General features: G+C 49.1%; 1 protein-coding gene across 3 annotated transcripts in view; it reads right to left on the bottom strand.

The window, feature by feature from the left end:
* Positions 1-20,714, bottom strand: part of MTMR14 (myotubularin related protein 14) — a 33,033-nt gene extending 12,319 nt beyond the window's left edge. The window contains exons 1-16 of one of the 3 annotated variants that reach the window (XM_027640873.1): positions 20,682-20,714; positions 19,659-19,798; positions 14,401-14,509; positions 13,298-13,373; positions 12,506-12,566; positions 11,845-11,967; positions 11,241-11,314; positions 8,474-8,544; positions 7,793-7,867; positions 5,415-5,481; positions 4,235-4,320; positions 3,919-3,995; positions 3,640-3,676; positions 2,096-2,166; positions 1,410-1,459; positions 1,065-1,203 (exon numbers count right to left, since the gene is read on the bottom strand). In XM_027640873.1, the coding sequence (XP_027496674.1) occupies positions 1,065-1,203; positions 1,410-1,459; positions 2,096-2,166; positions 3,640-3,676; positions 3,919-3,995; positions 4,235-4,320; positions 5,415-5,481; positions 7,793-7,867; positions 8,474-8,544; positions 11,241-11,314; positions 11,845-11,967; positions 12,506-12,566; positions 13,298-13,373; positions 14,401-14,509; positions 19,659-19,798; positions 20,682-20,699 (1,274 nt within the window). In that variant the 5' untranslated portion in view covers positions 20,700-20,714. Of the gene's footprint in view, positions 1-1,064; positions 1,204-1,409; positions 1,460-2,095; positions 2,167-3,639; positions 3,677-3,918; positions 3,996-4,234; positions 4,321-5,414; positions 5,482-7,792; positions 7,868-8,473; positions 8,545-11,240; positions 11,315-11,844; positions 11,968-12,505; positions 12,567-13,297; positions 13,374-14,400; positions 14,510-19,658; positions 19,799-19,875; positions 20,061-20,681 lie in introns of those variants that run through there. The other 2 variants (XM_027640872.1, XM_027640874.1) reach the window with 2 other exon arrangements.
* Positions 20,715-21,355: the final 641 nt, after the last annotated feature.

Raw genomic sequence — 21,355 nt, 5'->3', positions numbered from 1 at the left:
GCTGCAGTCACTTTGCTGTGGATAGGTAGGCCCCATGTGTTAGAGGATGCTGTGCTCATTTGGCAAACAGTTTGGGACTCCCCATCTCCATTTTGTGATTCTGCAGGAAGATTCTTCCTCTCTTCAGCACTTTAAATTACAGAATCATAATGTGCTTTAGAAAGGCTTCTGCCACTAGCATGGCTGCAGGCTCAGTCCCAGAGGACTTCAACTGCCTCCAGCACAACCCAGATTTAATTTAAAATAATTGCAATATAAAATAGAGTCTTCACATGTGCTAAGGGAGAGGAGAGAAAAATTAAACTGAGAGGGGCAACCCTACAGCAAGGTTCTGAAATCCCCAAACAGCACCAGAAACTCCAGAAGAAAGTAAAACACCCCTCCCAGAGCAGCAGAGTTGCCAGACACCTTCCTCAACTCCAGACAGCCACCACCATCCCCAGGCAAGTTCTAGGTGACCCTCTGTCAACAGGGAGCACTGAGAATTTCATATTCTCCCACAGAAGTACCTCTAAGCAGTGCTGTGGGCAGGAACCTGCTTTCAGCTCACATACCTCATGCTGTTAGAGGGGCTAAAGCTTAGAGCAGATTCTTGGCCACCCAGCCTACCTACCACTGACTGCAGACACTCCCCATTTGTAAACTGATTAAGCTTCATTTTAGGGCAGCTAAACTGTCTCTGCTTTTCCCTGGGGAGGCTGCTGCCAAATGTAATTTTTCTGGTAGTTTGGAACCATCTTTCAAAAGTAATGAAGTCCTTTCTGGATGAAGTTTTAACAGTGAAATTGGTGAAAATGAAACAAAGCTGCTTCACTCTCATCAATGGACAAACAGAGAACCATCCCTGCCTGACAGCCTTTAATATAGTCTCCAGTTTTTCCTGCAGAAGCTCTGTAGTACAAGTTGCAGCAAGCCTCTGGCAGCCAAAATTCCTCCCTCCACTCTAAGAAACCCATGCTACAGAGAGCAGACCTGAAGGGCAAGACATTTCAGAAATATCTTTTGTACTGTGTCCAGAGCCTGCTCCTTTTGCTCGGCAGCCCACTGAGTGGTTATATGCTCACCATGCTGCTTGAGCCTGTGTTCCTGCTGGCATCAGCTCCACTGCTTCATAGGTGAAGCTCCCAGATGCTCCAGGGGAACTTTCCATCCCTAGGGAGAAGTCACTGCTCAGGCTTGTGGTGCTGCCTCGGTCTTTCTGCTCTAGAAAAAAAGAAAACAGAGCTACCTGAAGACCAGTTTGGTCTCACTCACTTTCTCTCCCTTTAGGCAATAACATGTGCCCTTGGGGCTGTGTTCTCATGGGGCCCCAAGGGAAGCACACCCATTTGGGGTGTTGGGAACCCAAGCCCCCAAGCAACGAACCATTGCCACCCCCAGGGGCACTGATGCTTGGCAGCAGCACTCACTGAGCATGCAGATCTCTTCCAGGGTGAAGCCAGGTGGCAAACTCTTCCTTCTGGGGAAGGAAAGACAAAGTTACCTCGGGTACACTTCAGGACTGCATGAAGGCTGGTCAAAGCCAGGTCTCTGTCACACACACAGCTGATCAGAGCAGTGGGGAATGAACTGTGCAGGGGTAGAGGGGAGGGGATGGGCCAGTGTGCAGTATTTGACTCCCAACAGTCCCAACTCACACACCCTACGCTTTGAGAAGGTGGCAACAGGCAACCCTGCACATAACATGTGCTTATTCAGAGCTTCCAGGGTGGCCTTTGTTTCTTTGTGCCCCTTGTGAAATAAGAAGGCGTTTATGCTGAGCAGTCAGTCAAAACCCAGCCACCCCTCTCCCTCCAGCAGTGCCTGATGGAGCTCACTGCACAGCCTGCTCGAGCCAGAGCACACATCTCTGGGCTCATCTGTGCTAAAGCAGCCACGGACAGTCATTAAGCAGAGAGCACATTTCAGCATGGACAGTTTTTCAGAGCACAACGTGGCACCTCACAAGCCTCGGCCCCATTTTGCAGCCTTCAGAGTGCAGAATAAATTAAAGAAAACTGGGCCAGGACACCAGGGCTTCCATCTCCCCAAAGAAACAGCACTAACAAGCTCCCTGGCTCTATAGCCCATGCAGCAGCAAGCACAGGCTCCTTACCTCTGTGACTTCAGAGCAGAGAACTCCTCAGAGGTGATGTGCTTCAGAAAATTGAAGCAGAAAAAGAAAATCTGAGCAAAGGGAGAGAGAAGAGCGGTTCAGAAATGAACCCGAGGCTCCATGCAGCCTCTTATCTTGGTGGGGAGGTGCTGGCAGGAAGGAGATAGCAAAAAATCTGCAGCTACCAGCCTCCAATGTGCCAAGGGCTGCCCTCATCCCATCCTGGGCCTTCTCTTCCATGTTAAGCTGACTCTCTGCTCCCTGCCATGGGGAGGCCCAGAAAGGAAGGTGTACAAGTCATCTCCTTATCAATGCCTTGCACACATGCCACAAGCACATGGGAGGTACTTATGCCATCACTGCAGAATGGAAAAGAGATGGCCTCCAGCAACTGCTTATACACCCAGGCAAGCAGCAAACCCAGCAGGACTTGCAGGGTTGGAGCTGCATGCTGCTGCTTGGCACCACAGCTGTACCACATCTGGAGGCACAAGGTATCTGCAGTGTCTGTGGCCTCAAGCTGGTGCCCTGCCATGCTCCAGTCTGCTCTGCATCACTCACCCTGCTGGGCCCCTTACACCCCTGCACTGAGCCGTGCAGAGCTGTGCCCTTCTCCTGGGAGAAATGGGGAGCAGGGAGTGCTACAGGCAGCCAGACACCCCCTCTCCTGCTGCAGCTACCAACTCCACCCATGGCCAAGCAGGCACCAGAGCAGAGCTGCCAGTCTTAAGCCAGCAGAACCCCAGGAAAGGAATGAATGGGAGGAATGATACTAATATAGGGATTCTGTGCCTCTGAAAGAAGGAAAATAGGCCAGGGTCTTGGCTCTGCTGTTTGAAGGCAGGGGATTCCCTAGTGAGGTGAGAGTTTGAGGAGCAGGGGATTAGCAGCAGGGTTAGACACTCCTCAACTCTTGATTTCTATCCAAAAATGATATTGCACTATATTGCAACTACAGTCAGAGCAATCTTTTTTGCTGTTAGACAGTAAAAGTTTGAAGAGAATTAGTTCAACTAATCTCAACTGCCTCTCAGACCCATCTGTGTACCCACAGACACGTCCCACCAAATACCTACACTGCAATCAGCACAAGATGCTCTATGAGCCCATGATGACATGCAAGCCACATGCAGCTGGCAGCACCCAGGCAGGAGAGCTGGCATTCAGGACAAGCACACAAGACTATCCAGCTTTATTTCCAAGCTCCCAAGAGTCACACACCTTAAGCATCCTTCTCATTGCTGAGCTGAACAGCAAGTCCTAGCACCCTTTCACCTGGGGCCTGAACAGTAATGGCACAGCAGGGAAACTGGCAGGACTGACACCCCCAACAAAAGTGTAGCCTGAGAGAAAAGCAGCCCCATACCTTATGCATCAGAAAGTGACGGGGCAAGGCTCCTACCTCGTATTTTCAGCACCTGAACAATCTTTTTAGAGCCCAATCACAGATATTACTAGAGGCAGGGAGTGAATGCTGCTACTGTAAACAAGTTTCCTGAGAACACAAAGCAGTGCTCAGTCACTGCCCCAGACCTGACACTCACCTCTTCTCCTTTACTGAGTCGATCAACTAACATGTGCCTGGAAAGAGAGCAAGGGAAGCTCAGTCACACACCAGAATCAGCAGAAGAGTACAACTCGTCAAGGATGGCCAGATGTCTGAGACCTCAGGTAAAAAAAGGGCATCAGCCCTTCTTGTCCCAGCTCATTGGGAGCTGCCCAAATATCCACCTTTGGTTGCGAACAAACACCAAAGAGGACCCCTGAAGGCCTCTCCCCTGCTGCGCAGGGATGCACATGTGAGTAAAACTGATCGTGCCTACCCAAAGAGAAACCAGTCATAGGCCACGGTCAGGTAGAGAATCTCAGATGGCTCTAGGGACGTGTGGATCAACCCATCCTGCAAAGCAAACAAGAACAGCCTTCAGGCAGCAGCCCTGGGGACTGGGCCTTGGGAATTCAGGATCTGATGAAAACTGTCACCATGATCCAAGATGCCCAGCTTCCTCCACCTGCCTGTGAAAGCATGTCTGAAGGAACATTAGGAACATTAACTGCTCCACCACTGCTTCCTGGTGACGGTCACTCATCCTCCAAGCAATCACCCCCAGAAACAAAGGAGGTCAGCCAGGTACTCACAGCCCATAAGGAGAGGCGCAGTAAGGAGATGAAGAGAGGAGTTCGATCCCAGCCAGATATACAGTGCACCAGGAGCCCGCTGTCATCTGTTCCACACAGGGGGAGAAAAGAAAAAGACAAAAAAGGATGTTGCAACAAGAGCAATGACTTTTTTATGGCAAATCTGTAGAGACAAGTTCCCCTCTGTCCCCACAGCCCAGGCTCAAGAGTAGAGCTCAGCCACCAAGCCAGAACATTCTGTCTTGAATACGGCAGCCAACAAATTGCTCAGAGTGTCCTGGGTTATCAGCAGCACCAGCTGATGTGCTGTCCTGGTCCTGACAGCTGCTCAAGACACGAAGTCATTAATGTAATTCAGGTCGGTTTCTATCTATGATAAACTTTCCCTAGTACAAAAAGACCAGAAAAGTAAGACCAATGCTACAAGCACACCTTCTCCTCAAGTAATGAACTCGACTAAATTACCAATGAACATCACTTTAGTACCCAGAACATAGATCTACCCAGTTGCAGCCCACCATCACAATCTACCCCCACATCAGCAAGAAATCTGCCCCAACTGAACATTTTTTCAGTTTCACAAGACACAACTCCTATGCCCTCCAGAAAATCCACAGTGTGTCCCAACACAGCTACTGCAGGAGAGCCTGTAGTTGGCCATGCTGGCAGACCCAGCCATGGTTCCATCTATCCAACTGTGCTAAGTAGGAAGTCACTGGAAGGAATGGGAATGGGATGCCACATGGGGCAAGAGACACCTTTCAAAAGGTTAGGGTGGCCACGATGAAAGAGGGTGGAAGGGGCACTTAAACAGGCAACAAATGAGACCCTGTGTTGGGGGGACAAAACACAGGTGTCTAGCAAAACAAGAGCAAGAGTCCACAAGTAGAGGAAACAAATGTTTCTTCTCTTCGAGTTTAAAGTAGTAAAACATCAGGTTAAGTTTTCAGATATCCCTTCATGCCTGGGATGAGAGAGTTTTCAAGGAATCAGCAAGTCCCTCTCTAAGAGGGGAGCTGGATGTGAGATGGTAGGACCATCAGCCTGTTTTGATGGGAGAGAAGTGAAGCTCTCTATAAAATGACTCTTCTGTATTTGGGGCTGATCCACAGTGGCACTAATACTTCCAGGGACAGTGATTGCCCCAGCTACACTGCTGGGAGCAAGGAGCTTGCCTTACCATCCCTATTGATGATGGAGATCAGCAGCTTCAGGTAGTTCTGTGTCTGTTGTACGAGGTCCCAGCTCTGCAGAAAAGAGAAATGTTGAGGGCCCACCACAATGGCCACAGAAATGTCTGCCCACAGCAAAAGGCTGCTCTGCAGTGCAGAGCTGCTCTATCCAGAACAGCAGTGAAGCAGAAATAACCACATGGCCATTCCTCAGAGTGACAGACCTTCCCCTCCATCCTCTGCAAAAGGCACTCAGGGACAAGATACCAACTAGGCAAATAAAACAATGAAAGGCCATCTCTACTGTCTGCCTGGCTGGCATGGGACTTGCTTGCCTGCAGCCCCAGAGCTCCAAGCAGACCATGCTCAGAGAGGCAGCAAACACCTGTGGAGCACTGACCCAGTTCTGCAGCCCATGCACACGAGCACTTCACCAAGTGGCTCAGCCACGTTACAGCTGTGTATGGGATGCAAGCAGCACCATGGGGTGTGCAGGCCAAGGTCTGCAGCCTGTTCCCATAACCCAAGCACCTTGCTCAAAACTCTTCGGCCCTTGAAAATGTCCCCAGCAGGCTGCTGGCTGACCCTCTCCCACTACTCCAGACAGGCACTGGATTTCTGCAGTAATTCCCAAGTAGCAGCAGCACCACAGAAGGGCTCTGAACTCAGAGACCTCCAGCACTATAGGACACACAGGTGAAAAACATCAGAACAAGCCCAAGCTTGTCACTGGACCACTGTGTCATGAGAAGATGCAGGGAATTTCAGTGGTTTGATCAGTCAGAACTAGCTTAAGGAAAATAGGATAGCACTGGCAAGGAAAGGGCAAGGAAAGGGATGCATTTCATGGTAAAAATGTTAGTGGTACAAGTGACATCTTACCACCAGCAATGGAACACTTGCTGTGTGCTTGCATGTGTGCACATGTGCATGTAACCACACTGAAGAGCAGTGTCAGACAAAGAACATATTGCTCTGCCATGAAATCTGCACGGCCACAAAAGAGTAGGGAAATGGGGAACACATTCAGCCTGGGGCAGAAAAACACAGAAGCCTTTTATCTGCCCAATTCAATCCTATCTTGTGCTTATGTCAGAAGGAATCATTTCATTATCCAGTCTGATCTCTCTATACCACAAACTAGAAAGTTTTGTTCAGTTGCCCCAAGTACAGCCTGAAGCTTGCACTCGGCAACATCTTTGCCCAGAAAAGCACCTCAGCTAGGGGTGACAGTTCATTCGTCCTTTGGCAGCATGTTCCAACAGATCATCTTCAAAAATAACATGCAAGACTGCTTTTCCTTATCTGAAGGTCTGATTTCAGATTGCAGATATTGCTTCTTGTGCAGCTCTTCTTCCCCAGACTGAAGAGTGCTTTAGAATCAGTATTTTCTCCCTGCAAATGTACTTACGCATTAATCAAGTCAACCCTCCATCACCTTAGTGATTAGCTAAACAGACTGAGAACTTCAGCTTTGAGTGAAGCACTTTCTCCAGTCCTCAAATAATTTCTGTGTCTATTTATGACATCCTCTTCAATTTTTAATATCCTTTTTAAAATGCTGGCTGCTCAGTATTCTAGTGAACAATTTCTAGCCATACACAAGCTGTGGTTCTATTAGTTCTGCTTCAACACTGCCAGGCATTTTTCTGTGATTCTACTTATGCTGGCACTTAAACAGTATTTACATCACTGACAACAAACACTGGCCCTGCAAGAGGAGCTCTGCTGGTTCTGTGGTGTTTCCAGCCACAGAGCACAGCAATGTGACACTTTCCAGCACAGTCAGTCATCACAAAACCTGGTAGGTCCACCGATGTGTGAAATGGAGTGCACTAATCAGCAGTATAAGGTGATACTCCCTGGTGTGAACAAAGGTAAACCTCAAAGCCCGGGCAAACATAAGAGATCAATTACCATTTGCCATGCTGTCACAGTAATCAGGAGTGGAGACCTGCCACAGTCAGTTAAGATTTTCTACTCGTCTCCCATAGGACAGGCACCTTGCACACCTGTGAGGAAGGTGTCCAGTCACTCAGCTCTGCTCACATACAGGAAGGCTGACCTCTCTCAAGACTCCCCACAGACAAGGAAGTATGCCCAGTGTAGAGCTGAGATTGAGAACAAGTGCCTGTCATGTTCCTTACCTTTGTTAGCAACCTATCTCCCTAATGGATTGCAAAGTTTCGAAAGCTACAGAAAGAGATTCAACTTTACAGAGCTTTTGGGTAGAGGATTTCCACTGCCATTCTGAACAGCCTCGCCCCCACTGGGATGGTATGAAGTGAGACAGATTACAGCAACAGGAGTAAGCCAGACTTCAGATCTTTACTGATCCTTCCTGAATACAACTCTGACCTCCCACAGAGGCATCCGCTTTGCTCACCTGGTACTCGCTCCAATCAATATTCAGAGACTGGGTCAGAGAGACTGGGATACTTAATGGAGCATCTACATAGTCCTGCAAAAAATCCAAACACAGCTGGTTAGAGAAAAGTCATGACTTGAAGGGACTGAGTTCCAGAAAAAAACAAGACAACAAATGCCAAATGGTTGGCATTAGAAGAAAACACCTCAGCGAAGCATCTTCGGATGCAAAAACTTGAAGAGGTAAGAATTAACTCATAAGACTCTTGGAAGAACTAATGGACAAGAGGAGCTTTTATGAGCTCCCAATGGTGAAAGTCAGGCATATTAGTTTCTGAATTTCTGTAGGGCTGCTCCACTCAACCATCTTCAGTAGGAGACAGAATATGAAGAAGGAACTGAGAACAGAAGCTATCAATAAGATATCAAAATTCAAAACCAGGAGCAACCCATACCTTCCACCAGAGGTCAAGCACCACAGACTTCAGGATAATGATTCATTTATTTTGCATATGAATTTTACAGTTAATAATCTATCATATCTTCATTTAGATAATTTCACTATCTGCTTTGTTTGTTCTAGTGGTTTCCTCCTTATGATCAGAAATAGGTACGTGACATATACAATTGCTCAAAAACTGTGAGGAAAGACTTAAGCCCAGTAAAGCCCACAGCTCTCCATTTTGCAACATCCATGTACCTGTTTCCAGTTAAATATGAGACCTTCAGCTGTATAATCCCGGTCTTTGTAGTCCTTAAAAAATTCACAGCCTGCAAGAAAAAGAGATAATGAACAACTGTTCAGATAACTAGTATCTAACAAGTGAAGTGCCCTGTGGGACTGGAAGTGCTGGCAGCCCCGGGCTCCAGAACACCAAACCAATCAAAACTGCTGCCTGTGGGAAGAGAAGAGCAGTAATCATCAGTACAGTGTGCAGCACTCCCTCCAGCAACAACAGCCCAGGGCACTCAGCAGCGAAGACACTTACACAGCAAAGGCCAAACTCCAAACACAGCAAACGTGGAGTCTGAGGGACTGATTTTGTTCTTTCCCAAACAAGTGGTTTCACCAAGGGAGCTATGCTTTGCAGGGCCACAGACTTTGGCACGAAAGGCATCAGCTTGACATGCTGAGTGAGAAGGAACTGGCAAAAGAAGGTGTTGGCAGAGCCCTGGGGAAAGCTAACTTTCACAGGGCACTGCTGCAGGCAACAAGAAAGGGCTCTGTCAGAGGTGGCTGTGATTTCTCTCGTATTTGAGTCTCCTCTTTCAAACACACGATTTGCCCCATCTGAAGGAAGAAGGTACATAACCACTTCCAAGCCCTCCCCCAAGCCCTTCCCTCCTGAAGTGTGTCCTTTGGCTCTGCTCCTCTCAAACAACCATTTGAAGTCTCTGCTGCAAACTGCAGTCACTTAGTCACAGCTGAGCAGCACCATTAGCACTGCGGCTGCCCGCAGGCTACACAGAACACCTCTCCCAGCTCGCTGTGTGTGCCCCAGCAGTGCTACAGCACCAAGACATCCCTGTGCCAGGCACAGAACACAGACAGAGATTCCCACCCTCAAGTCTCAAGTAACTCCAATGGCAAAAAAACCCCTTCTTTGTGCAAGGAAAGGACTAATCCTCAGAAACGCAGTCAGGATACAATCTGTCAGTTCAGATTTAACTCCAATTAAACAATGGCTTAAAGCAAAAAATGGGGGATTATGGCAGTAAGTGTTGGCATCTATAAACACCAAAAGCTTCTATAGATGTGCCATTTTAACCCAAGTCTTTCACTCCAGACAGTTCTTACTCTTTGCTCAGTGAAAAACTATCTGGATGGCCAAGACCAAAGAGTGGTGGTGAATGGAGTTAAATGCAGTTGGTGGTTGGTCACCAGTGGTGTTCCCCATGGCTCAGCACTGGGGCCAGTCCTGTTCAATATCCTTATCTATGATCTGGATGAGGGGATCGAATGCACCCCCAGCAAGGAGTGGAGTCACCATCCCTGGAGGTATTTAAAAGCTGTGTAGATGTGGCACTCAGGGACATGGTTTAGTGGTGGTCTGGGCAATGCTGTGTTAACAATTGGATTCAATGATCTTAAAGGTCTTTTCCAACCAATACGATTCTACGACTCTCTATCTGGACACTGCCTCACCCACCTAAGACAACGGGATCTCAGAATATCTTCAGAAACAAATTACAAAACAGAAATTCTTCCAGTGCAACCCTGGAAACATAAGCAAGAATGTATTTGGCCAGTCACTAGAGGGGTTGCTGATCCTTAGATGTGTATGATAACATTCCCCCATGGACCAGCACTGCTGAAATCAGGCAACATCTGCAGGGAGGATTTCCAGTTTTATAAGGTTTACTTCTAGTGTGGCAGTGAAGAGCTGCTACAAAGAAGCAGCTGTCCCAGATGGCAGAAGAGGAAGGACCATCTGAATATTGCTTACCATATGCAGATCCTCATACAGTAACAACTCTGCAGCTTAACTCTATAGTCACTTCTTCCTCATTCTTTACAGCCCTACAAAAGACCAGTGTACACTGTCTCTCTCACGTTCCAAGTCTGGTGAGGTGTGCAGCAGCAACATATATCTGTGCTATTTACTACAGAAACCAGGAATACTCTTATTTCTGTGTACCTTGGCAACCTGCACATCAATTTCTCACTAATTTCTGTATAAAAGGAAATACACTTTTAAAAAAAAATGTTTAAGGGCAACAACAAGCAATCAAGGAAAAGTTTGAGATCTGGATCATCCACAACAGTTTTGCTGGGTTTTGTTTTTTATTCCCTTCCCTTTCTTTATGCACAAGGGAAAAAGAAGAGTCTGCAGACAGACCTCAAGCACAGCAGCCTCGCATCCTATCCTATTGCTCAGCCTGAGATCAGCAGGCAGGCAGCAATATTCAGTTCATCTGTAAGAGTGCAAGTGACCCAGCAGTGGTTGCTAGGCACAGGGACAGATATAGCCAGGGAGACAGGCTGGATTGGGCTGCATCTGTCGTATGCTGCAGGCTCAGGTGAACTGTTCTGCCTAGCACTGAGGATTTCTTACAGTGGAGCTCTGGAACACTAGACTAGAAATTACCCTTCAGAATTGGGTTTTTACATAACACAGAACAAGATATGTATTTTGCATCAAGTAGTATTTTGTTGTTGCAGAGATGTCAAAGGCCACCTTAACCGGTTCCACCTCTGGGACTTTTCCTCCGTGCCTGAATTAATAAGAACTGCTGAAAAATTATTTTGTCACCTCAAAGAGTGCCTAATGCTGACTCACACTGCCAGAACATCCAGAATCATTGCTCTGTTCTCAGCTTAAAAGAGCTTCTCTCCAGAGGGAGCATAGGAAACATTCAGCAAGCCAAAGTCATTTCACCACACACACACACAGAGTTATTTCCCAGTCCTCAGAAACGGATTGTCACCTGTCCCTTGGGATTCCCTCTGGACATCATTCCTGTACCTGGGTATGGGATGGAGAGAAGTGTGAAGTCAGCGTAACGTTGAGCTTTGTCCACCTTCTCAGAAGACGTCACACTGCACAGGACAAGAGGAGAACAGCAGATATTTGCAGAGTATTTTTCACACAGACACCAGCGCCCAAAAAGCTACCTGTCACATCTCCCTGCACGATGACTTGACTCAGTAGTGAGCAGGGGCAAAACTTACTCAACCCATCCAAATAAATAGGTATAGCCCAAAATCACTAAAGCTTTTCTCTGAGAGAAGCAGGAGAAACATCTACCTCTGTTCCTACACACAAGCAGAGGGCTCCTTTGCTCTCCCCCTTATGAAGGGGTGACTGTCTCATCACTGTAAGTGCTACACAAAAAACCCACTCAGACTGCAGAAGACAGAGGAAGGCAGCTATCTTGCCCATTGATACAGCTTTCTCTGGCCTAAAAGCTTGGAGTTCTCTTTAAACCATCAACTAACCAATCCTGCTGTAGGACTCTTTCAGGGAGTGCTTCCAGGATGCTGAGTGCATGCCTGACAGCAATTCACACCTAAGGGCTATACTACCTGCAAACCAAACCCCGCACAAAAACAAATGAACCCAGACTCACTTCAAGCCAAACTTCACCTTCTTGTTTTCCACCATCAGGTCACAGATGTATCGGACAGACAGGTATCGAAGCAACTTGATGTCGTGCCCTCTGACCTTGTCAAACAGCTGGGAATCTGCATTTCTGCAAGACAGAATGAGGCAAAGCAAGGTGAGCATGGAAGACCGACCACGTTGAGTCTGATTCTTTGCACAATACTGCCACAGTTCTTCCCAGAACCACTTCTAGCCACAAGCTGCATAGCACGAGCCTTGTCTCCACAGGTCTGAGTCAGACTCTGCAACGAACTGACACTGTGAACTTTGTGCTTATGGTCCCTTCCCCCATCTCACTCTGTTCTTCAGAAAGCACATAAGATACAGAACAATTTATCCAGCCTGGAAATGTACTTTTCGATAAAGTAAACATGTCTGTGCAGTTCAAACACCTTTTTAAATAGCTCTACATATTCCTGTCTCCAGCCCTTCCCTCTGGCAATAGATTAGCAGGCTTCAGTTACACTGGATTCAGCCAGCCATTAGAATTCAAGACTCTTTCAAAAGATGGTGATGGTCTCAAGCCCGTGCCCAAAGCCCAGACCAGAAGAGAGCAGAATTGAGTGGCTGAGCCAGTCAGCTTATGTCCAAACTCCTTTTTCCCCACCCCACTGATGCATACAAACCTAAGTGCAGGATCTTCCTCAGAAATGTCTTCTGCATCTGCCCAAGCATCATCAGAACCTCCTGCAAGCAAGGCAACAAGAACTGAAGCTCGTGTAAACCAACTCAATCCCCAATCTGACAAGATATGTACACACATGAAAAGGTTGTGGTTTGGTGCTCTCTCTTCACATCCAAGTGCTCCCAACAGTTCCCCATATTTCCTCTTCCTGCAAAGCCTGTTTTCTAATGTAGCCTCCTCTTCCCTTGTCATTGCAAAGCACCCAGGCAGGTCAAATCCATTACTGACAGCCAGAGAACACCCCAAAACTGTTACAATGCTTTGTTAAGCCAAGCTTCAGCTTCCACACTACAGACACACACTATTCCCCTAAAGAGTCTTCCCTGGAGTTCAGTATCTCTCACCATTAGTAGGATTTGAATCCCAATGATTAGTCAAGCAACAGCAAATTTTAATCCCCTTTCTTCCATTACTCCCATCCCCAATGTTTGGGAATCAGTGCCCTGAATCCTTTGGGATGCCTTACTTGCCTACATGCTTCCTGTAACTCACTCTTCAGCCTCAAGTTCTTTGGTCACTGTTTGTTATGAGCTGTGGTGCTCTGTCCTGTAGCACCGTGCTTGGAAATAGGGCACGAGGTTTCAGTCTTTGCTCTGTTATGCAGGGCCTGATACAAGCAGGTCCATGCTAGAGCTCTTCATCAACTCTTGGGAAGAGCTTGCTTTGTGTAGGTCACTGTGCCAGCACTGACCAGTCTCACCAGGCAGACACTGACAAATGGCCCCTCACTCACCTGAGAAGATATAGTTGTAGCCAGTGCGCCCATAGAGCTCTCCCCAGCCAGCCAGAGTTGCTGATCTGCAAATATGCTGGAGGAAGATTTTGTTATTAACCACACAGGCTCCAGGAGTCTTTCCCTTATCAGGTCTCTGGCCTATCTGCTGACAGGTTATACAGAAAGGTTGGCACTTACAGCTATCGCCTCTCTGCAGTCTCCCCTCCACCCTGGTCCAGATAGAGTTCTCTGAACACATCAAACTCCCAAGTGCCTTTATCTGTAGCTAGTTTTTAAATCACATTTTCATCTCCAGATCTCCAATTCACTAATACAATCAGTTCCTGTCAAGTTAGCGACATCTATGCTCTCTTAATAACCTGCTTGAGCCTTATTTCCACATTCCTCTGGATGAGATTACAGAACTCTGGGCAGTTCACTCCTGCAGAAAAAGGTCAGCAGATGCAGCCCACAGTGGCATCAGTCAAGTTAGATTAAAATTGTCACAGGTATGATTTCACTACTCATAGAGCGTTTCTAAATTGAACTAGGAAAACTGAATTAAGCTACTTAAATTCTAAATGAGACTATTCCTACAGGGCTTCCACATAGTTTAAGTAATTCACATAAAAATGAATCTAATTTCACTTTCTTACAGATCCCCTTGTAGGGAAGCCCACACATTCATAAGACCATTTTTGCAATCTTGCTTCTCCAGGGAACAGACAAGGGAAGCTTCTTTCTAGAGAGAAAAGTTACTCAAAGGAAGTTCACTGCTGGGAAGTGTAAGAGGCTGAAAGGGAAATAATTATCTTTCCCCTCCCAAACATCAAATATCTTTAGTCCTTCAGAAAGGACACATATATGGAGAAAAAAATCTTAGCTCTTTGGTGCAAGGCTCATGACTTGGTGGGGAAAAATAGCCCAAAGTCCCCACAGATGACTTTTGCAACCTAGACAGCAAATGCTACCTACTACTACAGGCTGCCTGCTTGTACCTAAGCACAGATTTTTACAGCCTTTGGAAAGGTGGCAACTGACTGAAGACGTGGCCACACAGTTCTTACGCTGGGAACAAAGGTCATTTTTTACATAAAGACAGGTAACCCACAAAGCTTTACCTTTCCCTTGTACAGAATGACAGGGCAAACAAAGCGTCCTCTACACCTCGCCATCTTACTCCGGTTGATGAGGTCTTGCAGTTTGCCAACCTGCACAGTGCTCTCAAACCTAGTGGGCAGAGATTCGGGTCAGTACACAGAGCATCTCCTCACACACCCTTCAGCAAAGCTGCCACAGACACCCTGGGCTGCAGTCCCCATCCCCTTCCCCTAGAAGCCAGCTCTGAAGTCAGCAAGCAAGAGGACACCCCTTTGAGAACTGCTTCTGCTGCGGTACAACACGTAGAGACACTTTTCTGTCACCTTTTCTTTATTTTGAAAGACCAGTGCACAGTACATGACAGCACCATCAGGGGTTGGCAATATCAGCACCATCAGAAGGGTCTGATGCAGACTAACATGGATTACTAGGGAAGGATTGCTGGAGTAAGACAGTGCCTACAAAAATACATGTTCTGCTTTCCTCCCCATCACCTTTCCATTAAAGTAGCTCAGCACTACCATCCCAGTGAATTCGCTATCAGATTGATAGTAACTTTTCAAGGAAAAATAAATAAAATAGAGAATCAAATCTTGAAAGCTCCATGAATCTTAGTTCTGGTCACTCAAGTACTTGTGTTGCCAGTTAATTAAACAACGGTCTGTAAATCAGCTAGTGGGTTGAGCAGGGTCCTTAGATTAATGTCAGCTGCATCTATATAACTACATTTTGTTTGGTTTTCCGCTTGAAGTCAAAATAGAAGCGTGTTCCATGTTGGGAGACAATCTGGAAACAAATTAAAATTGTTGCAATTTTTCCTGTAGTGTCTACATTTGATAGAAATCCAAACTTAATTCTGAACTACACAGACCTTCCAAACAGCAAATCAACGCAAGGAGGACTAAAGTTGCCATAATGAATTGGAGAAGCATTCAGACTGACATAATAGAAACCAGGTGAAGTCTGGACATACAAAACTGTATGGCCATGCACTTAGAGATGTTTAACAAGAATCTCCAGTAGCCCTTTCCCAGTAGTGGAGCACAGTAGAACAGCCTAGATGAACTGGTTGTCTCTGGATCCTCACACATTATCAACATGGTAAGTCTGAAAAAGGGAAAAATAAGATCATAGGAAATTCCCCAGAGGGATGGAGAAGTACCAGCATTACTGTGCAGAGCACAAGCTCTCACCTAAGGCATCTGATCCTGGTGACCCACCCCTGCATGAAAAGGCACAGCAAGATGAGTAGGATGGCCAAGGGACAGTCCATGCTGCGAGAGAAACCACCAGGGACTGACTGGCAGAGCAGATGAAGCGAGGACACAGCTCTTCAGGGGGAAGGAGAGAACAAGGGAGGAGGAGAACTCAAAGGCAAAGAATAATGCTGGCCTAAGAACAAATTAATACCTTTGTGCCAGAAGTCAAAAGAAAGTTGCTAAACTTCAGAATCAGTGAGAGTGTGGAGTAACATACCAGCAGCTGCCATTCTGGGAAGGATTAAAAAAATTAACCTATTATTAACAAGGAAATTGATCTGCTCGTGGAAAAGATTATACAAGGTAGTGGCAGTGGAAGCAGAGAAACAGCAAACAAGACCTTCAAGTCCTACATTTTTAAAAAAAAAAAAAGGAAAAAAAGAAAAGGAAAGAAGGAAAAAATTCTCAGAATTAATGGAGGCTTAAGTTTATTCACATTTCCCTGCACACACAACTATTTTACGGTCCAGCTCCAAAGAGCTTTGACATATACCAGAATTTAAAGAACAAGAACCCATGCTAATCTTCTTTAAACGCTGTGAATGTGAGGGTACTAATTGCAAAGACAGGAAAACGTGAGCAGTGTGAGAAGAGATGCCTTTGTGTATAATTCCCAACACCAAACTATTTTGAAACTTGGAGATTGTGACGCACAGTTTTGGTTGTGGGGTTGTTTTTAAATGAATGCACGCAATCAAGAGACATATCCTGCACTCTGCTCCAGTTGCCTTTATGTTTCCTTTGCAAAAGAGAATACAGATGGAAACAAGAACTTTAATGCAGTGTAACCAGAATAGCTCCATGGCACTGCTTTTAAGTCCAGAAGAAGGGATTCTGCAAAAATACAATGCCTGAAAGATCAGAAATTGTAAGAGAAATGCATCCTCAGGGGCTGAGACAAGACAACACGTTTCACCTCTCAGCACACTCACTGCACTTCCCTGGAGAGGCATCGCAGCACATGGGGCAAGCAGGAAGCCCAACACCCCACTGGGGACACAGAAGGATGAGCCCCTCTCCCAGGCACACCACGCCTGCACACGCTCTGGAGAGACCTGCTCTGCTATGGATGTGCTACAAACAGGGCTCTCAGATCTTCTCATCTCAATAACTATCATCAGTAAAGCGAGAGATAAACATGAGCTAGAGGTAAACATGGTAAACAAACACAGTTGTACTGAGACTGCTGTAGTAAGGGGAGGGCTGACCTGCTCTGAAGAACAGGTGTAATGCTTTTACAGGGACTAGTGATTAAATGCAATGTAAGTAGGAGTAAAATCTACTGAAAAAGGTTCAAAAAGAGCACTCTTCAGCAACATGAAAGAGCATCATTAAGGCTGTTTGGCACAAGGCAGAGAATAAGGCAGAAGGAATAACGTGTGACTTTTTTTTTTTCTTTACCTTTTGGTGTTTGGGGTGTAGGGGTGGAGGGGATGTTGTTCTTCAGAAATTTGTTTTCCAGAAGATACTGCCGGGTAAAGCTTACTTCTTGACCTCCCTCCACCCAAAATCAGACCCCAAACCCAAAGTAATCTTTTTAAATGCAAGGGAAACATGTCCTGTAAGAGCAAGCAACTGTTTTGGCAACTGTTTTAGATAGGCCTGAAGCAGAGATGCTCCTCTTTGCGTGACCATAACAGCACTGGAACAAAGTGTTCCTCTTATGTTGCTAGATTGCACACAACTGTGATCATACTCATTTGGAGTGCAGACACGTAACAGGATCATCTTTTAAAACCAAAGATGTGGCCTGTGACTGAGATTTGGACATTTTCATTAAGCACAATCACAGTAACTGCCAAGTTATGTTGGGTCTGGAAAGCTGCTCAGCAGAAAAGGACCTGTGGGTGCTGGTTGAGAGCAAGCTCAACATGAGCCAGCAGTGCCCAGGTGGCCAAGGGCATCCTGGCTTTTATCAGCAATAGTGTGGCCAGCAGGACCGGGGTAGTGATCGTCCCCTTGTACTCAGCAGTGTGGTGAGGTGACATCAGAGATTTCCAAGCACAGGGAAGGACTCCTGAGTATCAGACACACTCTGCTACTTTTTGTGACTCCTCACAATCAGCACCTGATCAAGGGACATGGAGACTAAAAACACACATGGAATTCCTCCTGCACCTGCCTGGATTTCAGAGTAGTATTAGCAAACTTTGACCAAGCAACATCCTTTCTTCCCAGAGCTGCCCAGCCACAAAATGAACAGGATCAGGAAACTGATCTGGGTTAAAAGTATCCATTTTTTGCTGGTTCCCCACATGCTCCAGAAGCAGGTGTCCCAGCAGAACCGATAGGGCAGCAGTGTTTGCACAAGTGAAAACTGTTTCTGAAACACCTTAGTATTCTCAGAGGTGTGAAGCCTCAAGAAGATCTTAGCAGCTGATTAAGAACATTACAAAAATGAAAGCAGAACTGTCCAAGGCCGGACTGGATGGCACCCTGAGCAACCTGGTCCAGTGGAAGGTGTTGCTGCCCCTGGCATGGGGGATGGAACCAGGGATCTTTAAGGTCCCTTCTAACTCAAACCATTCTGTGGTTCTACGAAAGGCAGCCAAAGACACACAGTCCTAGAGGGAGTGTCCTGCTCACTGGAAGAGGTTCTTGTGTTTTGTAACACAAGAAGTGCAACAGTCTCTATGTAATAATTATTCCACAGCCATGCAATGATGAAACTAAAACCTGAATTTGTCTAAAGATCACTTAGCAGCTTTTACAGAGAGCATTGCCCAGAAATCAGGAGAGGGATGATAAAATGCAGTCTGTTTCCATGACTCTCTGGGACAGCAAATCAAGACTTGGAGAATGAGTTTCAAAAAAGTTAACTGCCACTGCTGGCTTGCACAAGTCACAGAAGAAAATGGGGCATCAAGTGTGAATACTCTTGTTTCGAATACTTGTCAGAAAAATTAAGCACCCTTTCCTCTTGCAAGAGCAGGAAAGCAGAAGCATTCAGTTTCTCTTCCCTAGTTACATTTACTGCTTCAGACTTCAGTTTCCTGTTTTTTGCAGCAAGGGGTTTAATCTCTTCTAATCTAATCCAACCATCAAGCAGAAATTTTCCCATCTGACAGTCAGTTGTGGTTGGTTTCCAAAGACCCCCTCCTACAGCACCCAGCCCATGTGCCAGCACAGCAGGTGATGGTTTGCCTTCCTCAGGCAAAGCAGCTGGACATGTGAGGAGGACTTGGTGATAATTCTTTTGAACATGTTATGCTTATCACGGGCATGCAGTTAAGACTGCAAAACTGCATTATGTCTTGTTGGAATTAAAAATAAAACTGAGATGCTGTGGTTGGAGCTGCAGGGAGCAACGTGAGACCAACGTGATCCAGGGCCTGTGGGTCAAAGTCCAGAAATACGTTGGCTTAGACATGCATCAAACTGCCAGGAAGCATTTCCCGTTAGCTCACTAAACCTCAGTGCCTACTGACCTGCCCTTTGCAGTGGGGAGAGGTGAAACAGCCTAGAATGACAGAAATATCTGCCAAAATGCCTCGTCTGCCTAGTCCTTATCAGACCCCGTGCCCCGAGATGCTTTGCAGACTAAAATTCCCCACATCAGAGGCCTTGCAGTGAGACCACGGGCACCTCATCAAGAGAGGGTGAGCATCACACAGTCTCACTCTCAGCGAGCCTTCGGACGAGCTGCAGCAGAGTAACCACCAGGACCCAGCGCTGTGCTCGCCTTTACTCCAGGGCCACATGCAGCGTTGCTGGCGCTGCCCTGGAGCATCGGCGCTTCCTTCACACCCCTCCTTACAGGCTCAGTTTTCACCACGGCAGCCCAGGAGCCCCGGGGCGCTGGGAGGAGCCCCACGGGAGCGCGGCAGCCCCGGGAGGCAGCGAGGGGAGCCACCGGAGCGGTGACACCGCCGGCTATAATTAGCGCAGTGCAGGGCTTCCCCCGGACAGCAGCGGCGGGCGCGAGGGCTCCCCGGCACAACGACAACAACAACAACAACAACCACCGCTCCGGCGGGTGTGAGCTGCGCGGGGCGGGACACGGGGACCGGGGGCCTTACGGGTCGCGGCCGGCGTCGCGCTCCAGGAGGACGATGTAGCGCGGGTAGTGGGCGCAGACCTCGCCGTGCAGGTTGGGGATCACGCTGTAGCGATAATCGCGGCCGAAGAGCTCCAGGCACCGCCGCTCGATCCGCTCCACCTGCGCAGAGCCACCGCTCAGTGCCCGCCGCGCCGGGACCCCCGAACCCCGCTCCCCCCGAGCCCCGGTGCCCTCACCTTGGCGGCGGCGGCGCCGCCGCCGTCCTTGGCGCGGTACTGTGCCCGGGAGAACTCGAGCAGCAGCTCGGCCAGGGCGCGGTCCCCGGAGCCCGCCGGGGGGCAGCCGCGGGCCGCCGCCGCCATGGCCGCGCCGCTCACCGCCGCCGCCTCGGGCCCATCGCCCCGCCCGCCGCTTTCCGCCCGCCGCCACCGCCCCTTCCGCCCGCTCCGCCGTCATCGGTGAGCGCCGGGCCGCGCTCCGCCCCGGGGCAGCGGGACCGCTCCGGGGGGAGCGGGCTGAGCTCCCCGCCCGCGCGTAGAAAGACGGGGCAAAGGCTGTCTAGGCGTGCGCAGGGCGCTGTGCTTCATAAAGAACCCCCGCCCGAGGTGTGGCCGCGCACACCGAGCCAGTGCCGGTCGGAGCTGCGGGATGAGCGGTACCGCGGGACACTGGTTCTTGCAGGGGAACACAAAGTGTTTTTCATCCGCGTTTGTCTGACTTGCAAAACCAGCTGCGAATCTTGACAAGACCTGGAAGAGAATGAGGCCCCTGGAGCATTTTATGACAGCCGAGTTTAGGTGCAGCTAAGGCGGTGCATCTCGGCACCCTGAGAAAGAAACTGGGCCGAGGTGGTCTGGTTTCTGCTGGGTTTGGGACCAGTGGGAGGCTGCCGGGGCGGGGGCAGGATTTTGGAGGGCACCTGCCGGCATACAAGTGCCTCAGGGCGACAGCCCGGCACACCTGACCTGGCACAACCCCGTACCCGGCCCTGTCACAACACCTGACCTGGCACACCTTCTGTACCCCGGCCCTGTCATCACACCTGATCTGGCACAGTCATGTAACTGGCCCTGCGCTCTCACACGAGAGGTTCTGGGTCGGGTCCCGCTGTCCCAGTGCCACAGTGGCGGCAACTCAACTTGCTCCGTCCCCACCAAGCGGGTGGGGAAGCTCTGCTCCCCGCCCCGCGGGCTACGCCGGGCACTCGCGGGGTCGCAGGGGGTACGGGAGGATGGACGCCCTCCCTGCGGGCGCGCTCCGGCCAAACGCACCCCCCGGGGACCCGCCGGCACTGACCGGGCCGTGCCCAGGCGCTGCCCCGGGCAGGGGCGGACCGGGGAGCGGCCCCAGGGGCCCGGGGCGGTGCCGGCACCGGCTCTGTCCCGTCTCGGCGACCCGAGCCGTGCCGAGCTGAGCCGCGCCGAACACTGCCCGTCGCGAGGCGACCCGAGCCCGAGGCGGGCTCAGCCGAAGGCGGCCGGAGCAGCCCGATCCCTGGGGGGCGCGCGCGGCGGGCTCGGCTCGGGCTGGGCTGGGCTGGGCTGGGCTGGGCTGGGCTGGGCTCAGCACGGCCGGGCTCTGCTGGGCTCGGGCTCGGCTCCGCAGTGGCGGGGGGGCGCGCGGCCGCGCGCGCGCGGCGGGAGCGCGCGGGGCGCAGAGGCGGCAGCCAAGATGGCGGCGCGGGTGTCGCAGGGCCCGGCAGCCCGCGGGCGCTCT

This window comes from Corapipo altera, unplaced genomic scaffold (genome assembly GCF_003945725.1).
Source record: "Corapipo altera isolate COAL_440 unplaced genomic scaffold, ASM394572v1 55, whole genome shotgun sequence".
Taxonomy (NCBI): Eukaryota; Metazoa; Chordata; class Aves; order Passeriformes; family Pipridae; genus Corapipo; species Corapipo altera.
Note: the sequence above shows the minus strand (reverse complement) of the source record. Positions and strands in the feature narration are given on the sequence as shown.